General features: G+C 39.8%; 1 protein-coding gene across 1 annotated transcript; it reads left to right on the forward strand.

The window, feature by feature from the left end:
- The first annotated feature begins 5,525 nt into the window (after positions 1 to 5,525).
- LOC144995391 (uncharacterized) lies at positions 5,526 to 27,327 on the forward strand. Its single transcript, XM_078955081.1, has 2 exons — positions 5,526 to 7,968; positions 25,786 to 27,327. The coding sequence occupies exons 1-2, from the start codon at positions 5,526 to 5,528 to the stop codon at positions 25,824 to 25,826; spliced, it is 2,484 nt and encodes an 827-aa protein (XP_078811207.1). The 3' UTR covers positions 25,827 to 27,327.
- Positions 27,328 to 27,835: the final 508 nt, after the last annotated feature.

Raw genomic sequence — 27,835 nt, forward strand, 5'->3', positions numbered from 1 at the left:
TTAATTGTTGACAAAACTGTTTTGAGGGGGCCGGTTTAGCTCGTGCTGGTTTTGCAGCGCCTTCCGTCCGTGAAACCAGGGTTCAATTCTGGGCTGCTCCCTATTCCCTTCTCTGCTGCTGTGCCGGTCCCAAGCCCGGTTGGATTGAGAGGGTTGCGTCAGGAAGGGCATCCGATGTAAAACATTGCCAAGTTAACCATGCGACTCATCCTCGAGGGAGGGTTGTTTCGCTGTGGCGACCCCTGATGGGAGACGCCAAAAGTAAAAGAAGTTGACAAAACTGTTTTGAAAAGCACCAAAAAGCCTAGTTTTGGTTAAATGTCATCACAAAAATGTGCTTTTTAGTGTTCAAGCTATTAAGAGGCAATTTGGCTTATAGTTGAAGCTTAATATTAGTGCAAAAAAATTGCAGGCAAAATGATATTTTTTTTTATGTAAGTGCAGATCTTCTTTCTTTCGTTATATGACTGACTGGGTAATATGGACTCACCTCTGTCCTTTAAATCAACTCCAGTCAATCTTTTTTTTAAATAGCACTTTTCATATGAAACACAACACAAAGTGCTTTAGATTGAAATAAAACAAATAACATAAAAACAACCATAAAAAGATTGCGGCCATTTTCTGAATAGTTCGTCATTCAAATCATCGTGCGTCAGGAGCACACACAAAAAAAAGCTGTTTGAAAAAGATCGTGTGGGATGTAGAAAATACACTGGGCAGCCCACAAGCTCCGTGTTCTGCTCCATTCTCATAAATCTACTTGCTGATAAGTAGATCCATGTACGTCTTCATTTTCCTCGTCTGAGCTCGTTTCTGGCTCAAAACTGTATGGCTGGATAGCTCCAATATTGCTCAGTTTATTGTTGCACTATGTAATGTTAAATTGGGGTGTGAGGAGCTGTAAACCAACTGGAGAGCTCTCAGTTGTGGGTGGGGGAAGGGGTTGCTCCATGCCAACAGTCCCAGCCACAAATAACTCAGTGGTAAATTTCTAATGAACTCCTGTTGCTCTGTAGAAACTATGTCTAAGAAAATGAGACGCTTTCTTTTTTTAATTTTGGCTAAAAATGGTAATAATTAAAAGACCCCTGGGAACGCTTTGAAAATAGATCAAAAGTTTAAAAGGGAAATCTGATTTTTTATTTTCATTTAAACCAAAACACCTTAAAATGGGTGAATATGTTTATGGGAGGCTTTACCAAAATATATATTAAAAAAAAGAGAGTAAAAATCTCAAATCCACAGATGGTAAAAATTGAAATAAAAAGAGAATTCCAATTAAATGTAAACTTTAATTTCACTGGATTTCTGAATTTCAAAACCAAAAGAAGACCCAAAATGTAAACAGTTCCAAAAGAAAATGACATCACAATGACATCAGTATTAGTCCAACGGGAAACTTTATTATTATTATTTTTTTTTTAACAAAAAAAGAGCGGAGCCTCATAAAGGAGTTAAGACAGAAGGCAGAGAGCATATCTATAGTTAAAGTTTAATGCAACCACTTCCAGCCACTTCACAGAGCAGTGTGCACACGCTGATCACATATTTTGCACACCACCTGTATTGTAAAATTAAATTGATCTGGTAGAAAATACAGCTGACAGAGCACAGCAGTGTACACTTTTTTTCTAATTATTCTAGGAACTGCAGGTAAAGAAAGCCACCATCTTTGGCCAAATCACAAAACATAAAAAAATTTGCAGAAAACTAATTTCCTTTCCTTAGGTTTGATTTCCAAATGTCTACTAAGCAATCACATTGATGCTGTAAATGTAAGTGTAAATTAACGGTAACATTTGAGATTTAAAAATCCTTAATTATTTTGTTTTCTTTAGTTTCTTTAGTCTAATTTGACCTAAGTATAGCAACTTTAATAAATCCATTTATCTTTATTTTTTTGTTAAAGAAGGCAAATAATTAAACCAAAAACATGTTTTCATCAAAACCTCCCTCAAAAAAAAAAAAAGAAAAGAAACACACCTGAAAATAATATCACCATTAAGGTCAGATAACTTTTAGCAGAGACATCATTTTTACAAAGCTTGAAAACACTAGGCTAATATTACATTGTTTTAAGATTGTGTGACACATTTTATGGACACATCACCCCCAAAAACTATATACACAAAACAAAATGTAAAAAAAGAAAAAAAAAAGACTTCACAGTTTTCAAGGCAGATACATTTTAAACACCGCAAGGCACTTAAAGAAAAAAAAGAACCTTTAAAGTACCTGTTAAACTCACAAAATTGACATTTCTTTTGACAGATATATGCAGCTTAAAAGTTTCACTTTTTTATGTTTGCTAGTTTTGTCTTCTTTTTTTTTTAACCACATTTCCCAACAGTTGATTTAATTTTATTTGCACTCCTAATTGTCTTTCTGTCCGTCTGAACTGCATTGTACATACAAAGATACCTCTGGGTGGATTTTTCCCGACAGGTACAGCGAGAATAGCGAATAGCAACAATCAGCTGCTTTAAAGGCAGAGTTCATTTGTGAACCTTCTGGCTTCACCAAACTTTCTAGAAAGAAGAAATTCGTCACAGAAACAAACACTCACTGGAGACAGAAATTCAGTCCTGACTCCCTTAAAGGGTAGAACTAGCAGCCAGAGTACTGCTTCACTCGCTAATCCTATGTAAACAGACTTGTGTAAGGCAAGGAGGGAGAGGAGCAGAAGCGTTTAGAGGAAGGACGTAGGGAGAGGATGTGGGAGGAAGACAGGATGAGGAAGAGTGGAGAAGGAATAAGCAGATGGCTAAAATGAAAGAACCTGAAACCTCTACTGAGAACATTTAGCATATTTTCTGAAAAAAAATTTTTTTTTGATTTTCCCTTTACCATTTAAATTAATTCACTATCGAATTGGGTGTTATTATTTTTTAAGTTTCATTTTTCACTTTTGTCATTTGTCTTGTAAAAATTAAAAACAAAATATATGATATTTAACTTAGTAAGAATCTTTGGTTCAAACTTATTTAATTAAACTTTCAAAAATGTATATATAGTTTTCATTCTTCTGGAAATTTTTGTGTATTTAAAATGACCTTGCTCTTCCTGTAAATTCTTGTATTTTTGCTCCAGAATGTTTTTTTTCTCTAAATTGTTTGTTCTTTAAAAAAATGTTTGGTTGTTTTGTGCTGTTTGTGCTTCTATTAGTCTTAAATAAAAGTTAAATTAAAAAAAAAGATGACCATTATATTTTTAAGACTGTGAGAAAAGTTTCAATGAATCTGTTTGCTTTTATTTTCAATTTTTGTCTATGCGAAAAACCCCCAAAGTAAATCTATTTTTAACATTTTTATCACAAATTAGAGTTTGCTAATAAAGGATACAAATTAACACTTTAATAATCTGAACAGACTTGAACACATTTTAAAGTAATAGTTGGAGACTTTGCACATAATGAAAATGTGTTTACCAGATAATATAAATAGAAATTAAAGACCCACTCCCATGGAAATGGTGTTTTAACAGTTTTTTGTGGCTTTTTTCTCATGATGGAGGACATAAAAAAGCAAAATTAAGCTAAAAATTGAGTTTTTGAGTATTGGAGCAGAAGAAATTTAGTGAAATAATATCATATTTGGGACATATATATTATGCTGGTTGAGCCACAAGCTCCGTGTTCCCAGCTCTCAGCAATAGGAAGGGGAAGAGGGACGGGATTGCTCTGTAACAACAGTCCCGACCATAACTCAGAGGTGAATTTCTGATCAACTACTGCTGCTTTGGAGAAACTGTCCTAGAAAGAACTGTTTTTATTTTCTAGTTAAAAACGAACGGTATCATCTTTTTAATTAGGTGCAAACACCATGAGGTTTCCATATTTATAAAGTTAATACCCTAACCATTAAGTTAAAACCCTTAACTTTCGGTTTTATTGATAGATTTTTGCTCTAGGAAAAAAAGGGTTTTAATTTTTGTAAAAGTAAAAAAACAAGTAAAAAAAGGTTGAATGGACACATGATTCACATTAACGACTCCTGAAGAGAACTTACGAACAAACACAGATTTCTTCTTGTAACTATCTCTGCAAACTGAGGAAATAAGTTTCTCAAAACAAAACTACTCAAAAAAAGAAAAAAAACAATGCATGAACATATGGTTGTTTCCCTACAACACGGATTCATGAATTTCTAAGTTGTACAACTAAAGCAAGTTATAAAAAAAACACAAAGAATTTCAATTTAAACAGACAAGAGTTTGGTAATCCAACCACAGGAGCAGGTAAAGCTGTACCCGCAGCGAGGCTAAGCCACACTTTTCAAGTCAGTCTAGCGTAAAAACAAATATGACCAAGCTGTTGGCAGTCTTTAAGCACATTACAGCTTCTTCAATAAAAGCTCTGACAATGGTCATCTCATCCACCTGCAGTTGACAGCTGAGTAATAAGAGTTTTAGCTCTTTCAAGGGGAGACGAGTGTGAGGGGGGGAGAGGAGATAAGACAAAAAGACGTCCAAGAGAGAACTTTTTTCCCCCCCTTCCTTTAGCGCCGCTTTACTTCTTTATTGGTGTTAGCAATACAAATTCATTTCACCTGTCAGGGTAGTAAAGCAAAAAGGAGATTAAAAACCATCTGAGTGCAGGGAAAACGGGGTTGGACTCGACAGGGAGAGAGGATATGGAACGAGAGGGGTAGGACGGAGGAAACGGTTTGGTTTGGCAGTGAGACGCTAAAAGTGTTTGACAGCCAGCATTCGTTTGTGTGCAGGTGTTGTGTTACTGTGATAAGAGTGTGTGGTTTCATTGTGCGTGTTTGTTTCTGCTGGGAAGGCATGCGTGTGAAAAAGGAGGCCGTGCATTTCCTTTTGTCTCCCACATAATTTGAGGAATAATGAGCATGCACTGCAGTGTAAGAAAAACAGAAGCATCATTGTTTTTTTTTTTTTAAAGAACATTTGAAAAAAGTAAGATCTTGATAACACCTAGCTTGGGTTAGGGGTCTGAAACCTCCTGAACCACATGTGGCTCTTTTATCTCTCCAAAAAATGCAGATAATTTAGATAAATAATGGTTTTATAGTTTTGGTTGATTTGTTTTAACTTATTACAGTTGTGGTAGTTTATCTTTAGTAAATTCTTAAAGCATATTTTCTGATCTTCTGTTGCACAATTGTATTTAGTTGTTGTTCAAAGACAAAGTCATGAAAGTACATAATTGAATCTACATGTATAGATACAAAAAATTGGATTCATAATGAAAAATGATAGAAAAAACCATGTTTGACTCAACTTTCTTGCCTTTTTTAAGCAAACTGGAGGATCTTATTTGAATGTATTTTATTTTAAAAGGAACTCGTGTGTGTTTTGGTCAAAAGAAGAAAAAAAGTAAAAGGTTGTCAAATAAAAAATATTTTGGACAATAACTCACATAAGTCGCAGAAACAAAAATGCATAATAAAGAGAAATAAATCATACATAAGACGCCCTTTTGGGAGAAATTTATATAACAGAAAACGGGAAATCAAATTATTTTAACAAAATGAATAACACTAATAACCATATTTATCGTTATGAAATATAGAAGAAATAAATGTAATCTAGCCACAGGGGTTGCAAGCCAGTTACTTCTGTGCCGGTCCCAAGCCCGGATAAATAGAGAGGGTTGCGTCAGGAAGGGCATTCTGCGTAAAAATTGCAAAAATAACCATGCGAATCATCCACAACGTAGTATTGGAGGAGGATACAAACTGTTCTATCATGGTGTTGATAGGAAGAGAAATGGGGTAGGAGTGATTCTGAAGGGGGAGTTTGTAAACAGTGTTCTAGAGGTGAAAAGAGTCTCAGACAGGATGATGAGCCTAAAGTTAGAAATTGAAGGGGTGATGGTGAATGTAGTCAGTGGGTATGCGCCACAGGTTGGCTGTGAGTTGGAAGTGAAGGATAGATTCTGGAGTGAGTTGGATGAGGTCATCGAGAGTATCCCCAGAGGAGAGAGAGTTGTTATTGGAGCAGACTTTAATGGGCATGTTGGTGAGGGCAACAGAGGTGATGAGGAGGTGATGGGCAGGTTTGGTGTGAAGGAAAGGAATCTGGAGGGACAGATGGTGGTGGACTTTGCAAAGAGGATGGAAATGGCGGTAGTCAACACTTACTTCCAGAAGAGAGAGGAACATAGAGTGACATACAGAAGTGGAGGTAGGAGTACTCAGGTGGACTACATCCTGTGTAGACGAGGTCATTTGAGAGAGGTTAATGACTGCAAAGTGGTGGTAGGAGAGAGTGTAGCCAGACAGCACCGCATGGTGGTGTGCAAGATGACTCTGGAGGTCAGGAAGAAGAAGAGAGGGAAAACAGAAAAGAAGACCAAGTGGTGGAAGCTACAGAATGAAGAAACTTGTGAGGAATTTAGGCAGAAGTTGAGACAGGTCCCGGGTGGTCAGGATGAGCTTCCAGATGACTGGGAAACTACAGCAGAGATTATAAGGGAAACAGGTAGGAAGGTGCTAGGTGTGTCATCTGGAAAGAGGAAAGATGGTAAAGAGACTTGGTGGTGGAATGAGGAAGTACAGGAATGCGTCCAGAGGAAGAGGTTGGCTAAAAGGAAGTGGGATGTAGAAAGGACTGAGGAAGGTAGACAGGAGTACAAGGAAGCGCAGCGTAGAGTGAAGAGAGAGGTTGCAAAGGCCAAACAGAAAGCTTACGATGAGCTATATGACAGGCTAGACACAAAGGAAGGAGAGAAGGACTTGTACAGGCTAGCCAGACAGAGAGACAGAGATGGGAAGGACGTGCAACAGATAAGGGTGATTAAGGACAGAGATGGAAAGGTGCTAACAACCCAGGAGAGTGTACAGAAAAGATGGAAGGAGTATTTTGAGGAGCTGATGAACGAGGAAAATGACAGGGAAAGAAGGGAGGAAGATGTGGTTGTTGTGGAGCAGGAAGTAGCAGAGATTGGAAAGGATGAGGTTAGAAAGGCTCTGAAAAGGATGAAGAGCGGAAAGGCCGTTGGTCCTGATGACCTACCTGTGGAGGTATGGAAATGCTTAGGAGAGACAGCAGTGGAATTTCTAATGAGTTTGTTCAATAGGATTCTAGAGAGTGAGAAGATGCCTGAGGAATGGAGGAGAAGCGTCCTGGTCCCGATCTTTAAGAACAAGGGTGACATGCAGAACTGCAGCAACTATAAAGGAATAAAGTTGATGAGCCACACAATGAAGCTGTGGGAAAGAGTAATGGAAGCCAGGCTTAGGAAGAAGGTGGAGATTTGTGAGCAACAGTATGGTTTCATGCCCCGTAAGAGCACCACTGATGCCATTTTTGCTTTGAGAATGTTGATGGAAAAGTACAGAGATGGTCAGAAGGAGCTGCATTGTGTGTTCGTAGATTTAGAGAAGGCGTATGACAGGGTGCCGAGGGAGGAGCTGTGGTACTGTATGAGGTCGTCTGGAGTGGCAGAGAAGTATGTCAGAGTAGTTCAGGACATGTATGAGAGAAGTATGACGGTGGTGAGATGTGCTGTAGGTCAGACAGAGGAGTTCAAGGTGGAGGTGGGACTACACCAAGGATCAGCTTTGAGTCCTTTTTTGTTTGCTATGATGATGGACAGGCTGACAGACGAGGTAAGACAGGAATCTCCCTGGACAATGATGTTTGCGGATGACATCGTAATTTGCAGTGAGAGTAGAGAGCAGGTGGAGGAACAGCTAGAGAGGTGGAGGTTTGCTCTGGAAAGAAGAGGCATGAAGGTCAGTCGTAGTAAGACAGAATACATGTGTCTGAACGAGAGGGATCAAGGTAGAAGCGTTAGGTTACAGGGGGCTGAGGTGAAGAAGGTGCAGGAGTTTAAGTACTTGGGGTCAACAGTTCAGTGTGATGGAGAGTGTGGAAAAGAGGTGAAGAGGCGAGTGCAGGCAGGTTGGAGCGGTTGGAGGAAAGTGTCAGGAGTGTTGTGTGACAGAAGAGTGCCAGCAAGACTCAAAGGAAAGGTGTACAAGACAGTGGTGAGACCAGGTCTGCTCTATGGGTTAGAGACGGTAGCAGTGAGACAGAGACAAGAGGCTGAGATGGAGGTAGCGGAGATGAAGATGTTGAGGTTCTCCTTAGGAGTGACCAGGTTAGACAGGATAAGGAACGAGTACATCAGAGGGACGGCTCATGTTGCCTGTGTTAGCGACAAAGTCAGAGAAGCCAGACTGAGATGGTTTGGACATGTTCAGAGGAGGGATAGTGGATATATTGGTAGAAGGATGTTGGAGATGGAGCTGCCTGGCAGGAGGGCAAGAGGACGGCCAAAGAGGAGATATATGGATGTCTTAACAGAGGACATGAAGTTGGCTAATGTTAGGGTAGAAGATGTCCATGACAGAGTGAGGTGGAAAAGGATGATTCGCTGTGGCGACCCCTGATGGGAAAAGCCGAAAGAGAAAGAAGAAGAAGAAGAAATAAATGTATAAATAAATGTATGAACAAGTATTCAGAGTATTCATATAAAGAACATGCTAACGAGTCAATTAAACTCTTTTTGTCACTTCCTTATTGTATGTGTCACTTTTGAGCAACTCCACGAGGCCAGTGCTGCTTCTTCTGTGTTGCAGTCCGTAACAAATGCTAATACACACATCTATAGTGGCCTCTAGTGGTTATTAGGGAGAAAAACATGAGGCTATAAATAAAAAAAATGTGCATATAAGTTGCACCTGAGCATAAGTCGCACCCCTGGCCAAACAATCCAAAGGGACGCAACTTGTACTCCAAAAAATATGGTAAAGAAAAATAAAGTGCTGGTTATATTCAATTACTGGAAATATTTCAAAGCTGTATTTAATAAGTGCATGGCTTAATGGTCAGAAAAACATCAAGAAAGTTTGTTTTTCTAAATATTAGAAATTGGAATTTGTGGTTTTTGCTGGGTTTTAGTCGGCAAGAAACTGGACCAAATGGCTCTTAGTCTTAAAGGTTGCAGACCCCTGGCTTAGGTGAAGTCCAGACCGAAAATGTAGGTACATTATAAAATCAATAAATCATTATCTGCCTTTTGCAAAGTCTTGAAAATTGGTTTCCAACAAAATCTCGGACTAAAACATAAAAGCAAACATGTTGCTACATCCTCAGCAGCAAAAACTTAAGTGAGCGCTTTTCTTTTATGATGAGTCTTTTGCATCAAAGCAGGACTTCATTCATTTCAGCTCAATGATTTTTATGGATACCTTTGTTTTTTTCTCCTAAAGCACCTCCTTATTGTTTTTACTTGTTTGAGGCCAATGAAACAACATCTCCCTCCAACCATTGAAACATGGATTTATTGGTCATCAAGAAACCCTTCCTTTATTTATTCGCTCCATTTATGGCAAAGCTTTCAGACAGATGCTTGTAAATACTTTAATGTTCGCTGGTAAACAGTTTTTCTGCCTAGAAAACTGCCAATGCATTCGTCTTAATGAATATGTAGATGATAAAGATATTAGTTAGCAGCATTTGGCTTGATATAAATCTGTTTAAAAGTTAATTTATGCATTATTTATTCCTGCACAGACTTTTGATTTGGTTTAATTTTTGCCAAATGAGCAATGCAATTAGATCACTTGTGGTGTTTAATTGTTTGCTTTGCATTTTACACTTAAAAAACACAAAAAAAGGATTTATGAGCGCCATCCAGAAAATAAATCTACCACTAATATAAATTTAACTAAATTATGATAAGTTTAACTACTGATAATGTTCTCTAAAACTATAAAACAAAGAAATGCTGCTGTTAGAAAAAGGATTTTTAAAAGAAAACCAGATTTTGGCTTTTTTGTGACTAAACTGAAATCACACGACAATAGTTTTTCATGCAAAAATAATTGGATTCTTGACAAAATTTCGGTCCTTCTTTGTTGGCTGCTAGACTTTGCATATGTCACCTTAAGCTGTGGTGAAAAGACACAAAATGCAGTTGTCTATTAGAGCTCCAAAGGTAACACCTGTGGGAACGCCAGGACGGACTGAACAAAGAAAGAGAAAAAGAAACATCTTCTGCACAATGTACTGCTAAAGAAGCTTGTTTTTAGTTTACATGGACAGGTTAGTCCTGTCTGAACAGAAAAGCAAATAAAAATAATGTTAAGGAGAATGATGGCAGCTTTTGAGGCAAAGTTTGGTAGAATACTGCCTCTTGATTCATTCATACCTCGTTTTGCCCCTAAATAATGTAAATATATCACAGTGTGTTGATTTAAAGAACACCAGAAAAAATAAATAATTGTTGAAAAAAAAAACACAGCTCACTGCAAAAACAGAATCTTAAGAAAGTAAAAGTCCTTTTCTCTGTCTTGCAAGAAAAAAAAAATTCAATTGCAAAATAATCTTAGTGTAAGAAAATTTAGTTTAAGATGTCTTTGTGAATAGAAGTTTTTTCTTAAAATAATAATTCTCAGTGAGACTTTTTTATTACCCCATTTGCATTATTTTTTAGCTTATTTAAAGAATTAAAAAAAATTCTTTGCTCATTTTTTTGAAGGTTGATTTTTGCAGTGCAGGTGCTCAATCCTAAAACTGTCAAGATGTGAACAATATCTAAAATAATTACAGTAAACACTGACTTGAAATTACATGTTTAGACAAATAAATAAAATACTCTTGAGTTTGTTCTCTGACCATTTAGGTCTAAAAAGATGAGTATGAGATGAATATGAATAATAAAGATAATTGTAATCCTTCAACAGAAAAGAAAAATCCCAAACTCCTATTCATAGAAATTCAGATTGTCTTTTTAGCTTGATCCCATTGAATTCTGATGCTTGAAGAGGTGTTGGGCTGTTTTTGCTTTAAGGAAAAAAAAAAGTTATTTTCTCCATTTCTGTTAGTGTTCCCTTTGAGCCAGAGATTTGGTCACCTTGCCTACAGCGAGGGTCGCTGCCATGTGGACCACTAGGAGAAGCAAAAAAAAAAAAAAAAAAAAAAAAAAAAAAAAACAAAAATATCCTATTGAAGGTTGCAGAGATGGTGGGCTTTAGTCTTCCGTGGAAAACCCCTCCTTCAATCGTGCACACATACAAACAAAACCCAAAAACCTTGGCCTTTTTTTTAAAAACTGCTGCACACAAAAAAAAGCAGTCTTCTCCTTGGAAATAAATCAGCCGTTGTTTTCTTTTTGCTTCCGGTGACTTCGTCAGTGAAGAAAGTTAACCATGTTAATGCTTTCCAATCTCCCATCAGGAGAAAGCTCAAAGGGAAGCAGCTTTTCATTTCCTTCAGATGTTTTTACTCTGACTTCAAACTGTTTTTCTGCTCCAAAAGGCGTTCGGCTCAGCAGTTTGACAGGAGACCTCCAACAACGAGAAGGGCCATTAATCCCTACAGGCCACCCAAGGGTGGGCCGCTACAAGAGAGAACACACAAAACAAAAGACGGCATCACCGCAGTTTCTCTGTGAATGTGCACTTTAGAACATTAATACCCTTTAGAGCACGGGTGTCAAACTCATTTTCACTGAGGGCCACTTCAGCATAGTGGCTGTCCTCAAAGGGCCAGATATAACTTATACATGTAACTAAATGTAATGAAAAATAAATGTAACTACTACTTAATGTTAAATAACTCATTATTTATTTATTATAACTTTTTAAAGTGACAATTACAGTTGCAAAGAAAACATACGTTTGCTTGTTACTCTAGCATAAATCCTTTTAAATTTGATTCTGTCAGGTTAGGTTATATGGACAGTGTTTAAGTCCTAATGTACTGTAGCCAAATCCGATATTTCAAGTCTGATTACCCCTAGATATGAATAAATACACACCCATTTTTTATTTCCATTTTAAGAAATTAAAAACTTTTTTGTTCTCGCAGGCCAGATAAAATGACATGGAGGGCCACATTAAGTTTGACACGTGCTTTAGAGTCCCATGAAGCTAATAGAAAAGCTTGTTTGTTTGCCTTCTAAAATGAAACATTTGTAGACGTGATTTTTCTCTTTTTAAATGTCAACAAGTTCGCCTCGCTCTTCGCTCACCCAACACTGCAGATTGACCCCCAAGCCCTTTCCTTCATAACTGAGTCCTTGTAAAATACATGTTTTGTCATTTATGATGTTATGTTTTTTAATTCATTCAATTAAACTTTTGTCGCCCATGCTAGTGTTAACACATGTTTTTGCGTGAGCACGTCACCGTAAATGTGAAATGAAATCTTATTAAGTTTTTATTTTGAAAGCACAACGGAAGTTTTTATCTTGAAACCTTTTTCCGTTCCCTGGATTTTTGCCTCGAAATTGACGCGTAAACAGACTGGAAATAGAACTCGTGCGTAAAGCTGCATAGGGCTAGATGTGGAACGCAGACATGACGGAGGCGATGTAACCATTGCCTTAAGCCTGAAGTCTCAAATGCCCTACCTGGTGAGATATATAGTTGGATGAAGTGAGGTATCCCGACAAGGATCGCAAAACGCAGGATTCCCATTATTCTTTCTTTCATTTCTTCCCCCCACCCTTGTAATTCCTGGCCAATGCACAAAGAGATCTTCAGTCATGGGTTTGTGTACAAGCTTCGGATTGAAACATAAATGTCCGGGTGAAGTCAGTCTGAATGCAGAGCAAACTCAAGATTCAGGACTCAATCTGGAGCGAATTAAGTGGACTTGTTGTAGAGTCTAGACCAATGGACTTTTCCAGTATGAAAACACCCTAAGACACACCTGCACTCCTTGAAAGATGTGGCCACTCCTTACATGCACCTGTATGGCGGGTTAACCCATACAGGTGCTCAGGGTCTGAGAGGAGATTGACTGCATCTTAAGGAGAGTGCAGTTCTCTGACAACCACCTTAAGGGACTTTATGAAAATGGAACGTACCATTGCCGTGTGTGTAGTAAGTGCATCTTGAAGTCTTTGTTATGAAGTACAGGGATTCTGTCAAACGGTTCCCTGACGCCTCACTCTAGTCATTGCTAAGATGTGAGTACCGAGTCCCAATGGACTGCATGGACACAAAGGCTGCATGCACTAGGTGTGCAGGTGACACGTAAGTGTCCATAGGATGCTGGGAGGATGTCCACACAAACTACTCAGATCTAGGCCAACATGTGCATCCACATTTTTACTCAATGGGATTACCGTTTTATCTTCAATCTTAAGATGTTGCACGGACCACCTACGTGCCCTGTACAGATTTCCCAGTTCTGACTAAGCGATTAGCCTTACGGATACTTCACAATACATATACCATACAATGACAATGGTGCGCTCCATTCTTGAGATGCCCCTTGAGATGTACAAGCCACAAAAAACCTGAGCCTCAGGGGAACTGGAAGACACACCTGCACTACTCTTTGGATGCGGCCACTTCTCTCTACCACCCCCTACGGTCCCGGAGAATCCAAAAGCTCAAAACATTTTACAGGTACACTTGACTGAGGCTTTATTAGTAATTGGAAAGCAATGTTGTCCTAGTCAGTGGTCTTACCATTCTACTTGCATCCCTACTTTTTCTGTGTAATGTGGGGATTTTGCTGTTGTATCTGCAACCTTTCTAATCTTGTTGTTTCTTCAACTTTCTTTAAGGAAACATTTGTGGCATCATAAGATCCCTGTTTATTTTTGTCCAATTTGGACCAAACGATTGATATAATATCAGAAGAGAAACTTTCACGGTGACGCTACATAAAAATGACCACACCCAAAAAGGAAATGTACTTCATGAGGGTTTTTTTTGGCCGGAGATACTTGGCTTTCAGCGTTTTTCGCATTATTTTGAGACACAATCTGAAAAAAGACTCACCTGTTGACTTCTGTTCAGAAAACCGATGGGAGTTGAGGTCGCTGGCTGGTTTTGTGCCAAACTGGCTGACAGATGCTGTGGAGCTCACTTGGAGTATTTTTTTGTCTTCATTTAGTTTGTGTTCCTGTTCCTTAAGAGCTGTTTTTTTTGGCTCCAGATCTCAGCTGGCACTGAAAACACCAGTTACTAAGCAACGGACAGGCTGACAGGACAACGAAAAGGCGCTGGAAACCGTCTCGTCTCTGCAGTCCAACCAATTCAGCACAGCCGTGTTCCTTCTGTCCTCCTACCTCCACCTCTTCTGGGCCTCCTCATGCTCCTCCACCTCCCAATACTCTTCAGAAATAACACTCCGTGTCAACATCAAGTCCCACGAAGTTGTTTAGATGAAATTCTTACAATCTGTTTGTTTTAGAAAAACGGGGAACACATAGTAAAAAAAACAGAACAAGTTTGTCTTCCCATGAGAGACAGTAACCCTAACGTGCTGCCCGACAGGCGCATGACGGCATGACGAAATCCCTGCCCGCCTCTCAGGTTCTTACATTCTCTTCATGTTCTGGCTGCACTGCTGCAGATTCCTGCAGTGCTGCTGTCAGAGAGCTGCAGAGCTGAGGGATTTCTTCAACCTTCACGAGGTCTGAGCAAAAAACGCAACTGCTTACTGGTGTTTTATCACTCTGCTAATGCCACACGTGTTCAGGCAAACGATTCCCCCAATTTTGGCCCTATGGGAATCTGGGGAAAGAGACCATTTTTTAGCAATACATTTCAAAAAGTTTGTTTATTTGAAGGTGGATTGAGTAAGATTGGGTTTCAGTTGCTGTTTTGCTCAGATGTGCTGCCTGCCGGGCAGACTGAGACTTCTATCAGACGTAAAGCAACACACACACAAAGTGCACGTTTCCTTTTTGTGTCAACATCCTACAGTGTGTAGTGGTGTGCAGGAGATGGATGAAGCATGTTGGTCATGTGACCCCTCACTGGTTGGTTTCAGGCATTGACTGTATCTGAGAACTGGACCGAGTGAGTATCACATCAACCAGAGAAAACTGTTTTCTTCCTGCTCAAACGAGATGAAGTCAATTCAGTTGCCTTATCTTTTCGCAGTATGGATGTTGCCATGTTGGAGTCAGACGTCATCAGCAAGCAGCGACAGGTCCCTAACTGCAGTTTATTTCTCTATAGAAGTCTATGGGAGTTTGGCTTCTAGCAACCAGCGGGTCCTTCCTGTTTGGAGTCACTTAGTCCATTTCTCATATACAGTCAATGGTTTCCGACTGAGCTGAAACCATGGTCATCACCTGACCAAAAAGGCAAAACTAACCTGACAGTGATTGAAAAAAAATAAAATAAATTAACACTTAGTGGGGTCATGCTGAACCACCTGTCAATCATTTGACCACAGGTCTGTGTCTGAGCAGTTCTAGGGCAGAAATACCAAATATTTGAGGTTCATTAGGGTTCAGTTATATTCATCACCGATACTTAACGAGGTGAAAACAAGTTTGTAGAGCTTGTCAAGTTTTAGACAATTACATGAATATAATAGTCTATAGCTGTGTAATAAGCTACCTGGTGATTTTCTTGGGAAACTGATATTGATTTTCTTTTTAAATGTACTTCAGTCTGGAAGTTATGAGGCTAATATTTTAGATTTAAGTTGTTTTTCAATAACAAAACTAGTTACTTGCTAACCAAGTTTGCAGAAAGTTTGACCATAAAGGACAATAACTTTGGGTCCATCTGTCAACTTGCAAACTGAACAGTACATAGCCATTTCCATGGTTACTGATGAACCCCATGAGATTCATCAGCAGCTCCGGGAAAGTGCAGAAAAGTCAAACGTGGCAACTTTTAACATGTGAAATTAATTTGATATTTTGAAGCGAATGCTAAAACAAATATTAACTTCTTGTTCAAATGACGAAACAGTTGCTCTAAGTGTTCTAGTTGGGGTCACAAACCCAAACTTCAAGTGGGTTTGGAAGAAAACATGTTTAAGAATAAATGAGAAGTGGAAAGCGGAGAAGGAAACGTGCACTTGTGCTTTTTGCTTTAGGTTATCTGTGTGATAGTTGCCTCAGTTTAACAGTTAATTAGTCAGGGTTGCTGCCTCTCAAGCTGCCTGTCAGGAAATTCGGTAATCGAAGGTGTCCTTCTCCATGTAGTCTGTCCAGGTGGAGGACGGCATGCTGCGATACGGGTCCAGAAGGATCCGGAAACAGCGAACGATCAGAAGGCCCAGGAAAATGAAGAGGATGAGGACGAAGACGAAAGCCGCCCTCTGCTCAACCGTGAGAAAAGGAGCGGTCGCTGAGGACGAAGAGGAGGAGGAGAGGTCCGACTCGGAAACGGAGAAGGTGCTGCTGTAGAGGTCATCAGCCATCGTCATCCACAGGCCAGCATCACCCTCAGCAGAAGATCGCTGCGTTCCAGAAGAACGATCTACACAGAGAAGAAGAGGGAAACAAGCTCAAACAAAGGATGTTATTTGATAGAAAAACTATAAAATAAATATTTGTCAGTTAAGTAATCAATAAATCAAAGAACCAAATAACTAAAATGACATTTACAACCATAAGAATTCACGATAATTCATTCATAATTTTTGCAATCCGAACATTGCATTTTTTTTCTTTTACTACCGGTAATTCATAAAATGCTTTGTTCTGATGGAGCTGACATTTAACTGTGGGATATTTAGGAGCGAGGAAATGTCACGACTGGATTTGTTGCACAGGTAGCGTCCTATGACAGTTTCACGCTGGAAACTGCGGCCCATTCTTTCACAAATGTTTGTAAAAACAGTCTGCATGCCTGAGGGTTTGATTTTAGACACGTGTGGCCAGACCAGGTGATTGGGACACCTGATTCTGATCATGGGTGAGCCAATACTTTTGGGAATATAGTTTAATTTGAGTCAATAGTGATTTCCTAAAATGATCGACCACACCTTAGTTGACCTTAAAAGGTAGAAGAGTGAGGTTTCAGTAAACTCACTTTAATGCTGCAGACACAGCCTTGCACTGAAAGGTGTAGAACCATAAGGAGGTTGTAGGATCTTTTATTCTTCTGGTTTGATATAAAATCCTATAAAACATCCCTGTTGATGCAACACGCAGCTGAGGGTCTGATCAGTTCGGATGAGAAAAGCACAGGGCGTTTCTGGAAAATGTGCTTAGTCAGCACTTTTAAACTCCCTCATCGTTAATATTTCACCAGCAGACTTCATTTTTATTCAGTTCACCTTCACTTTCTGAACTTCTGCTGGAGTGAAAAGAAGGAAGAAAGAGTTGTGAAACGCAGCGGGAATGTCTCAGTGTTTTTTTTTTCTTATCTGCTGGTTATTTATTTACTCTTGTATTTGGTTCTGATTAACGGCGATGTCGCAGTGAGCTCTTAACTGCTGAACTTCCTGCTTCTGAAAAGGCCCTCAAAGACGTCATTAGATTGGAGGACACAAATCCAGAAATCTGCCATCACAGCAAACCTGATCAAACCCTTTAACATTCCTCCAAGATCAAGGAAATGTAAATTTAAAAAAGCATTTTTAAAGGTGTTTGAATGTATTTGAGGTCAGATCTGGCGAGCAGAGCTACCTACTGTCTTCTCTCTGTTCCAAAGCAGCAATAAAAAAATGAAATGAAAATAGTTTGACCGTCAAAAACAACTCATTGCTCCTCTTTAGCTGCATTAAAAAACTGCTTTAAAAGTTTCCATACCAAGCACAAAACGGGCAGAAAACATCATATTTGATGTATTTCTTATTGTTTTGCTTCAGAACTGCAGTTTTTGTGTGTGATAACAAGTTTAGGGTGGACTCAAATATTTAGAATACAGCTGGCACATTAATATTTTTTCTGACTGATTCTATTGGAAATCTTTCCTCCGACTGATGTTGGAAGTCACAGAGGAGCTCAAACAGAACTTCTTCTGACTCAGCTGAATCAAAAACATCAAAAGATGGTTCTTATTGACTCTTGCTGAATCAGAGTTTGCTCACAGATTCAACCCACACTTTGGATATTTTAGAAATTCTGCAAATTTCTGCTGAATAAACAGCGTGTTCAAACAAATAAAAGCTAAAAAAACATATTTAAACCATTAAGGACCTTTTAGAAAGTCTTTCGTGAGTAAAACTGTACATTTTTGATGCCTTCAAATCCAACAGGATTGCATCAATCATCACCAGTTTGTTCAAATTTGAATTTCTTTCTTTAACATTACACTGACAAAAACTATTTTCTTTTTTTTTTTTAGAAGCCACACAAGCTGATAACTCCCAGTGTGACTGCCTGAGGTGGAAAAAAACAAAGACAAAGCACTGTGGAAAATGCAGAACGTGTTGGCTTGGAGAGCAGGTGGAGGCGTGAGCGTGGGCAGGCGAGGAGAACGGCGTCTGTGTAGGAAAAAAAGGCTGAAAAGCTTTTGCAGAAGTGTGGGCAAATGTTTTTCACTTGGTTTAGTTGTTTTCTTTAAATCACATTTCTTATGTGATCTATGTGACACTTCATTTTTTTCTGGTAAAAAATTAGGAAGCAGATGTTTTTAAATGATGAACAAATAGAGAGGTTCTTTAATTTTTTACATTTGCTGTAAAAAAAATTATTAATATTTTTTTGATGTGGCGTAGAGAAGTGATAATGTCCTCCCAAACATTAGAGAGGGGAAGACACAGGCGGCGGCAACAACAGACACTATTCTGGAGAGGAAATAACATAACAATAACCTCTTAATCCAATGTCAGTCATGTTCTGGTGGCCAATGGGCTCAAAGCCCCGCCCCCATGTAAAATTAGGATCAACACCTGTTGTTCACCTTTCTGCACATCCCTTCAGGTGTCACCACAGCGAAACAGCTTTCAGTATTTCGCACAGGTTGGCACTATTTCGGACAGTATTTTATGCCGGATGCCTTTCTTCTGTAATTTTTCCGGGCTGGGGACCGGCACAGGGAGACCTAAACTTGGGGGCCCCTTGTGGCTACATAGTTAGGCAGTAGGGCAGAGGGCCCTGGATAAGGGCCCATAATGGATAAAGCTCATTGCTCCCCCTGGGAATCGAACCCTGATTTCCTGCGTGACAGTCCTGCACTTGACCAACTATCCAGCTGCAAAATTCATATCTACTCCGAAATAAAAAAAAATCCAAATAAAAGCTGTAAACTGAGGACTGAAAGTGAACACAGATGAGAGGAAGGAAAAAGCAAAAATGTAAAACACAATACAGCAGCTGTTACATACCCTTTTATTTTTTTTACATTTGGTGTAAATGCAAGTTTTAATTCAACTTTAAAAATAATAATCATTATGTTTCTTGCCAAAGTGAAACTAATTTTCATCAAATTTGCCATTTTTTATTTATTTTTGTAATATTTCCTTCAAGTTTACAAGGTATAAATTCAGGTTTGAACCTACTTTCACACTTCTCTTTTTTCATATTTGAATCTATCTTTTTTAAACGTAATATGTTGTTTTTCATTCATTTTAAGCTGATCCTGACCCCCCACGTCTAACACTAACCAGTGTTTTATGGGAAGAACTAAGAACATTTCGAACTTCCTGGTTTCCGTTAAGTTTGGGATTTAAGGTGAGGGCATCAAAAGGTTAAAAAGTTTTGGGAAAAGGTACATAAACATTTGCAGAACAAAATTCAGGCTAGCTAACTGGTGCCTACCTGCTCTGAAACATATTTTTGATAAGAAACTCAAACTTTATATTTCGAAAAAAATTTTTTATAACCCTCAAAGCTGCTCTGCTCATATTCTTCAGTCTGGCAGTTTTTCTGGCTCTTTTTATTGAATAAAATCAGGATTTCCTGTTTTGAAAACCTCTAAATTCAGTTTCTTCATGACATTTCTTCAAGAAGAGAAAATTCTTTGAACCAAACAAGAAAGGAAAATTGAATTGTGGATTAGTGCTTTGGTCCTGGCAAGTCCCCTCTGCATAACAACAGTCAGATGACTCATCAAATATGGAAAAAGGATGTAATAATATGTTTTCTCATCCACTCATGGATTCTCAAAGCTGCAGTTTTCTTTTCCATCAGCTCTGATATTAATGCTGTGTAAGTACTATTCAGAGATCAACACAACACAGTCATATAATGTGTAAAAAGTAGAAAGTATGAAAAAAAAGTGAGGATGCAGAAAGGAAGACGCGTTCTCAGATGAAGTTACAGCTCTTTTGTGTTTGGAGGCCAACACTTTTACAGACATAAAAGTGGTTGTTTTTTTAAGGAGATTGCCTTGAAAAGCAATATAACCAAGGAAATAGATTTTCCGGAATTCCACAGAGAAAAGTGGTCACATTTTATTTTATTTTATTTTATTTAGGGCAGGAAAAAACTAAATGGTGCCATTCAGGGATCTAATGCTAAACTCACTCACTTGTTTTCTAACAAATACATGATCCGTCAAAAATCTTTTGTGGCTTCATTATTTTATTTTGCAAAATTGAGACACAGCTTAGCAGGATAAAGAACATTGAATAAAAGTCTGGATTATTCCATCAATTTACTGCTTGACTGTTTCTGTAAAGTAACGAGGTGTGCTCTGGGTTGTGTGTGTGTGTGTGTGTGTGTGTGTGTGTGTGTGTGTGTGCAGCTTTCATGCAAGAGAAATTTCAATTAAGGAGATGATGTAGTTCCCCAGAGCCTCCAGTATGGATTTGACAGCGGAGAGATGATGGGGCTTTATTTATTCCAAAGGTTTACAACTCATCTGCCTCTCGCCACACACCTCCAAGCAGTGTCACAGCCTCGCAGTGGAATTCATTTGAGGTTCGTTTTGTGGAGAACAAGAAGTCTGAATTCATATGGGCCACATGATTAGGGAAAATGAAAAATAAAAAAATCCTAAAGAGACCTTCACTTAATCTCACTAAAGTTGTAGTTGCACCTGTATAGTAAGGGGGGGTTGACCTGTTCGGCTGCTGCTGGTTTTTGGGTGATCCTGCTCCTGCCTTGCAATCAGCCTCATGCCTGACACCTGTGCAGTTGCCTCTACAATGTTCAGCTCACCACCACCTCTCTGCCAGAACATCAGTCATTGGTCAGCTCTCCTGACTCTGCTCCGTCTGTTCCAGCTCTGCCTTCTGAACCTCCTCCTGCTCCTTTACCACTGGAAACCTGGGATCTACCCTGAGACATTCTCGACTATAACAGATCACCCCGCCTCTGAAGGACTCCATTCCTCCTCTCTCACTGTGTAGAAGTGCCTCAGTGCTGCCCCTTCATGGTTTCCTGTCAAGTGCCACGCCCTTCTAAAACAAAGCCTGGCTTCTTCCTGAGTTCTGTGCATCTTGGGGTTCAAATGCCGTCCTTCCAAAAACCCAACATCTTCGGCATGTGGAGCGTCGCAGACTCGAGTGGTCGCATCTTAAGAGGAGCACAGGTGTGTCTTGTGAGGGATGCCATAAAAATGGAACGTACCATTTTTGCGGCTGTAGTGAGTGAATCGTGAGATATTTGTTTACAGAAGCTCAGATAATACTTTTTCCACCGTGAGAGGGTGATAAGACCAAGTATAGGTGTTGAAAAGATAAACTTTTTTACATTGATCTAACTTAATTATTTGCTTCAGTTAAGATAAATCTTTTTTTTTAGTTCAGTCACCTTAAAAATAACACGTAGTTATCAGACAGTTATTTTATTTTCATTTAAATTAATTCAATTAAGTAGGTGTAACTTTGGTGCTGCTGTTAGATCGGCACCGCAAGGAATTGTGGGATACCATTCCCTTTGCCTGTCTGGACGGAATTGGGTACAAGTGTAGGTTTTTGTCTGAATATATTTAGTTGTAGCTGTTTTACTGTGTTTTGCCTTGTTATTTGTCCTGTTATGTTTAATTCTTTCTGCACCATGAGTGAGAGGGATGGCGAGGATGATGATTTTTTTTTAACACACGTTTTGCTTCATGTTGAAAATCCACATTAATCATTCATTTTCATGTTGTAAAAATGAGAATATCTGCAGCCTCAAACTTAAACACGAGAGTTCAAGAAGTACAATGAATTAAGATGGAAAATCGTTTAATTGAATTGAAGTAAAATGACATTTAGTTCGATAAATATGTACATTTGAGTTGTATAAACAATTATTGAGTTGGATAAGCGTAAGAAATTAGGTTGAATGAATTTAACTCAATTACTTGTTACCAACTGAAGTAATTAATTTAAGTTGGATAAGTTTTATATATGCGTCACAATGAAAATAAGATAGAAATTTGTGCGTTTACTTTGTCCGTTCTTTTTCTCCAAGCAGAAACTCTTTCTTTTGCTGATGATGCAGCCGTATTACTTTTTTGATGGACGTATAATCTTCACACACCGTTATTAAAATCTCCGACTCCACCTCAATGAAGTATAGCTCTCTCTTTTTGTCTCCCTGCGTTTCCATGGTGACTCAGGAAATCTGCGATCCATTGAGAATGTCTTTATGTACTTGCTGTGCACGTGCATTAACCCAGGGTTACCAAGTCCAGCGTAATTACGCCAACTCATATCCGGTCTTTTGGAACCGACACATCCAGAGTAAGCAAGTTCAGCCAGAGTTCAGGGTTAAAGTCAGGGTAGTTTGAACATGCTTTCTGGAAAACCTCCTGCAGTCCCAGATTTGTTATTTTCTGTTTGTTAGAATAAGTTCATTGCTGAAACTGAAGTCATCTTGTCCTTTAGACTTGAACACAACGTATAGAGGAATGAGGGAGATGTTAACAGGCTTATTCAAGGCAGAACATGACTGTTACTAAGGCACATGTGGCATTCAAAGACCATTTAAAAACAAAAAACAAAAGGAATAGTCAGCACTCAAAACAAGGAAATGAACTCTTTAGACAAAACAAGTATGATTATTGGTCACTGAAAGTAACAGTTGCCACAAAGACAAAATAAGAATAGAAATAATCAGTTCTGTCGCTTTTTTGTAAAACCTTTGATGTGACACCTTCATGCAAACTGCATCCTGCTTGATTTTTAGACATGAGCAGTAACATTGAAAGATCAGAAAAAATTAAACCAAAGGTGACAAAATAAAAGCTAAAACCATAAAAATACATTAAAAATAAATGATATTCTCATTCTTACAAAAGTTTTTGCTTTTTTTAATTTTATGATTTTGATCATCAAACGCCATTTTATAATTGTAAAAGACAACCTGGGTAAAATGCAAAATGCACGACATGGAGTAATAACCTTGTCTAAACATGGATTGAGTTTTGTACTTTTGAAATTTTGGATATTTATTTTTCTTTTTGCACAAAACCTGGTGTTTACGCAAATGTGGCTGCTGTTGCTGCACCTTATTTTGTAATTTTATAACAAAAAAGTGTTCACAAGATTCACAAGGCAGCTGCCATATTTTCCACTCTCTGTCTCTCATTTACCAGCTGCGATTTCTCAGAGAAACTCAGAGTTGAAGCCTAAAAATTGTAGTATTTGCTGTAAAATGTATATTTCTCTTTAGCTCTGCAGCATCTGTGCGGAATGTGTTGCTTTCTGTAGCTCCGCTGAGAAATGAGGGAAGTGCAGAGCTGAGTGTGGGATCCAAACGCAGGACTCCAGGGGGGGTAGAAGGCAGATGGCGAGGCAGAAACGATTTTAAAATTAGAAAAAAGAAGCTAAATTAAACCTGGGACAGCACATGGCAGAGGATCCAGAAAAAAATGCTAGAAAAACAATCTCAAAAGGAAACCTGGAAGAATCATTGGCAAAATGGAAAGAAAAAATATAAGTTCAGAAGGTGAATCAAGAAAAACTTTTGGCGTCATAAACCAAAAAGCAATTAGACTAACAAAGATGACAACTGGAGAAGGTTTTGTTAGATTAGCAGATTTCTGGAAAATGTTTTCGACCAAAGTTTCAGAAAGAAAATAATAATTGTTTTTCAAATTTGATGACAAATCAAATCATTTGATGAGAAATTAAGTACAAAACAACACAGAACAAACAAAACAAATGTGGGGGGGATCTGCATGATGATCTATCAAGAATTAATGAGAACAAGCACTAAAAACCATTAGAAAAGCATAAGTACCCCCCCCCCCCCCCCCCAAAAGGAGGGAGCTGTAGGTAGGCAAGGGGGGTAGCTGCCCCCTCCCAAATTTTTGAGTCAGTGTCATTATTGACAAAGATTAAGATATTATTAATAGAAACTTCTTTAAACGTTAGATCTGCTGTTTTAATACGAACAACAGCAAAAATAATTAAAGTGTTTGAAATCTGTACTTTTCATTCTTTCATTTTCAATGGCCTTCCACTCTACTGTTCTCAATTGACACCCTTCCATTAAAAAAACAAAAACAAAACGCCCCTCTCACTCTCTGCGGGTGGTTTCTCCTCCAAGCTCGGGTCCTCTACCAGAGGCCTGGGAGCTTGAGGCTCCTGCAGTATCTTAGCTGTTCCTGGCACTGCGCTTTTCTGGTCTGAGGTCTTTCCAGGTATCTGTTGTAGCCACTCCTCCAGCTTGGGGGTTACTGCCCCGAGTGCTCCAATTACCACAGGCACCACTGTCACCTTCACTTTCCATGCTTTCTCCAGTTCTTCTCTGAGTCCCTGATATTTCTCCAGTTTCTCATGTTCCTTCTTCCTGATGTTCCCATCGCTTGGTACTGCCACATCCACCACAACGGCTTTCCTCTGTCCTTTATCCACCACTACAATGTCTGGTTGGTTCTCCATTACCATCCTATCAGTCTGGATCTGGAAGTCCCACAGGATCTTTGCCCTCTCATTCTCTACTACCTTCAGAGGTGTTTCCCATTTTGACCTTGGGGTTTCCAGTCCATATTCTGCACACATGTTCCTGTATATTATTCCAGCCACTTGATTGTGGCGCTCCATGTATGCTTTCCCTGCCAGCATCTTACACCCTGCAGTTATGTGCTGGATTGTTTCAGGCGCCTCTTTGCACAGCCTACACCTTGGGTCTTCTCTGGTGTGGTAGATCTGAGCCTCTATCGCTATGGTGGTTGCGCACACTCACTGCGTACGTGTGAGACTGTTGTACGGTGTCCTTACACTGCACTCTCTAGTCTATATTAAGCTGCGAGCATTGAACCCTTACTGACCGGGCACAAATGCTGCATGCACAGCAGTGTGCATGTGATTCGTAAGATAACAAGTAGGTCTAATGTCCTTATTTGTAGCAATTAGGCCTCATGCAAGGAGAATGCACTATTCACGTAAACAAGCCCCTTGTGCAGTGCACAGGGTTCAGAGGGGTTAACAAAAATGGAAAAATTCGTTGACTTGCCTGTGTGTCACCTACTTCACCGTTACATGTTGGGTTCAACATGACCTGTCACCCGCAGCATGCCTGTTGAAAAAAACGTGCATGAACATTTTCACTCACAGGTTCACTAAGCAGTCTATGGCCTTGATATTTTGGGCAAAGTCCACTTTTAAAAACAGGAAAACGCACGCACAGAAACTACCTCACGGTAATCTTTTAAAGTAAGTTTTCTGTTCTGAAACTGATTCAAGTTTTTCAGGAAAAGGCAAAAAAACAAAACAAAGATGAAAGTATTTTATCAGAAGATAAATCCCCTCATAACTTTAGTTTTAATGCAGGGAGCCGCAACAAAGAAAAATATAATTTAAGATTCTTTTCTTCTTGTGGGAGATTCCCTCTTAATTAGTGCAAAAACAATATTTGCACTTCTTTTCTTCCGTAGGATCAAATTCAAAAACAAATAACTTCTTCTTTCTCTTTCGGCTTTTCCCATCAGGGGTCGCCACAGCGAATCATCCTTTTCCACCTCACTCTATCATGAACATCTTCTACCCTAACATTAGCCAACTTCATGTCCTCTGTCAAGACATCCATGTATCTCCTCTTTGGCCGTCCTCTTGCCCTCCTGCCAGGCAGCTCCATCTCCAACATCCTTCTACCAATATATCCACTATCCCTCCTCTGAACATGTCCAAACCATCTCAGTCTGGCTTCTCTGACTTTGTCGCTAACACAGGCAACATGAGCCGTCCCTCTGATGTACTCGTTCCTTATCCTGTCTAACCTGGTCACTCCTAAGGAGAACCTCAACATCTTCATCTCCGCTACCTCCATCCCAGCCTCTTGTCTCTGTCTCACTGCTACCGTCTCTAACCCATAGAGCAGAGCTGGTCTCACCACTGTCTTGTACACCTTTCCTTTGAGTCTTGCTGACACTCTTCTGTCACACAACACTCCTGACACTTTCCTCCACCCGCTCCAACCTGCCTGCACTCGCCTCTTCACCTCTTTTCCACACTCCCCATCACACTGAACTGTTGACCCCAAGTACTTAAACTCCTGCACCTTCTTCACCTCAGCCCCCTGTAACCTAACGCTTCTACCTTGATCCCTCTCGTTCAGACACATGTATTCTGTCTTACTACGACTGACCTTCATGCCTCTTCTTTCCAGAGCAAACCTCCACCTCTCTAGCTGTTCCTCCACCTGCTCTCTACTCTCACTGCAAATTACGATGTCATCCGCAAACATCATTGTCCAGGGAGATTCCTGTCTTACCTCGTCTGTCAGCCTGTCCATCAGCATAGCAAACAAAAAAGGACTCAAAGCTGATCCTTGGTGTAGTCCCACCTCCACCTTGAACTCCTCTGTCTGACCTACAGCACATCTCACCACCGTCATACTTCTCTCATACATGTCCTGAACTACTCTGACATACTTCTCTGCCACTCCAGACGACCTCATACAGTACCACAGCTCCTCCCTCGGCACCCTGTCATACGCCTTCTCTAAATCTACGAACACACAATGCAGCTCCTTCTGACCTTCTCTGTACTTTTCCATCAACATTCTCAAAGCAAAAATGGCATCAGTGGTGCTCTTACGGGGCATGAAACCATACTGCTGCTCACAAATCTCCACCTCTTTCCTAAGCCTGGCTTCCACTACTCTTTCCCACAGCTTCATTGTGTGGCTCATCAACTTTATTCCTCTATAGTTGCTGCAGTTCTGCGTGTCACCCTTGTTCTTAAAGATCGGAACCAGAACGCTTCTCCTCCATTCCTCAGGCATCTTCTCACTCTCTAGAATCCTATTGAAAAAACTCGTTAGAAATTCCACTGCTGTCTCTCCTAAGCACTTCCATACCTCCACAGGTACGTCATCAGGACCAACGGCCTTTCCGCTCTTCATCCTTTTCAGAGCCTTCCTAACCTCATCCTTTCCAATCTCTGCTACTTCCTGCTCCACAACAACCACATCTTCCTCCCTTCTTTCCCTGTCATTTTCCACGTTCATCAGCTCCTCAAAATACTCCTTCCATCTTTTCTGTACACTCTCTTGGGTTGTTAGCACCTTTCCATCTCTGTCCTTAATCACCCTTATCTGTTGCACGTCCTTCCCATCTCTGTCTCTCTGTCTGGCTAGCCTGTACAAGTCCTTCTCTCCTTCCTTTGTGTCTAACCTGTCATATAGCTCATCGTAAGCTTTCTGTTTGGCCTTTGCCACCTCTCTCTTCACTCTACGCTGCGCTTCCTTGTACTCCTGTCTACCTTCCTCAGTCCTTTCTACATCCCACTTCCTTTTAGCCAACCTCTTCCTCTGGACGCATTCCTGTACTTCCTCATTCCACCACCAAGTCTCTTTACCATCTTTCCTCTTTCCAGATGACACACCTAGCACCTTCCTACCTGTTTCCCTTATAATCTCTGCTGTAGTTTCCCAGTCATCTGGAAGCTCATCCTGACCACCCAGGACCTGTCTCAACTTCTGCCTAAATTCCTCACAAGTTTCTTCATTCTGTAGCTTCCACCACTTGGTCTTCTTTTCTGTTTTCCCTCTCTTCTTCTTCCTGACCTCCAGAGTCATCTTACACACCACCATGCGGTGCTGTCTGGCTACACTCTCTCCTACCACCACCTTGCAGTCATTAACCTCTCTCAAATGACCTCGTCTACATAGGATGTAGTCCACCTGAGTACTCCTACCTCCACTTCTGTATGTCACTCTATGTTCCTCTCTCTTCTGGAAGTAAGTGTTGACTACAGCCATTTCCATCCTCTTCGCAAAGTCCACCACCATCTGTCCCTCCAGATTCCTTTCCTTCACACCAAACCTGCCCATCACCTCCTCATCACCTCTGTTGCCCTCACCAACATGCCCATTAAAGTC

The sequence above is a fragment of the Oryzias latipes genome, chromosome 11 (assembly GCF_053564925.1).
Source record: "Oryzias latipes strain Hd-rR chromosome 11, Olatipes_Hd-rR_3.1".
Classification (NCBI taxonomy): domain Eukaryota; kingdom Metazoa; phylum Chordata; class Actinopteri; order Beloniformes; family Adrianichthyidae; genus Oryzias; species Oryzias latipes.

Bases quoted from the DNA above. Each gene is read 5' to 3' on its own strand.
- LOC144995391 (XM_078955081.1), top strand. From the start codon at position 5,526: ATGAAATATAGAAGAAATAAATGTAATCTAGCCACAGGGGTTGCAAGC. The intron at 7,969-25,785 runs GTCTGCTCTATG...CCTCCATCCCAG, and splicing joins CAAGACAGTGGTGAGACCAG to CCTCTTGTCTCTGTCTCACT.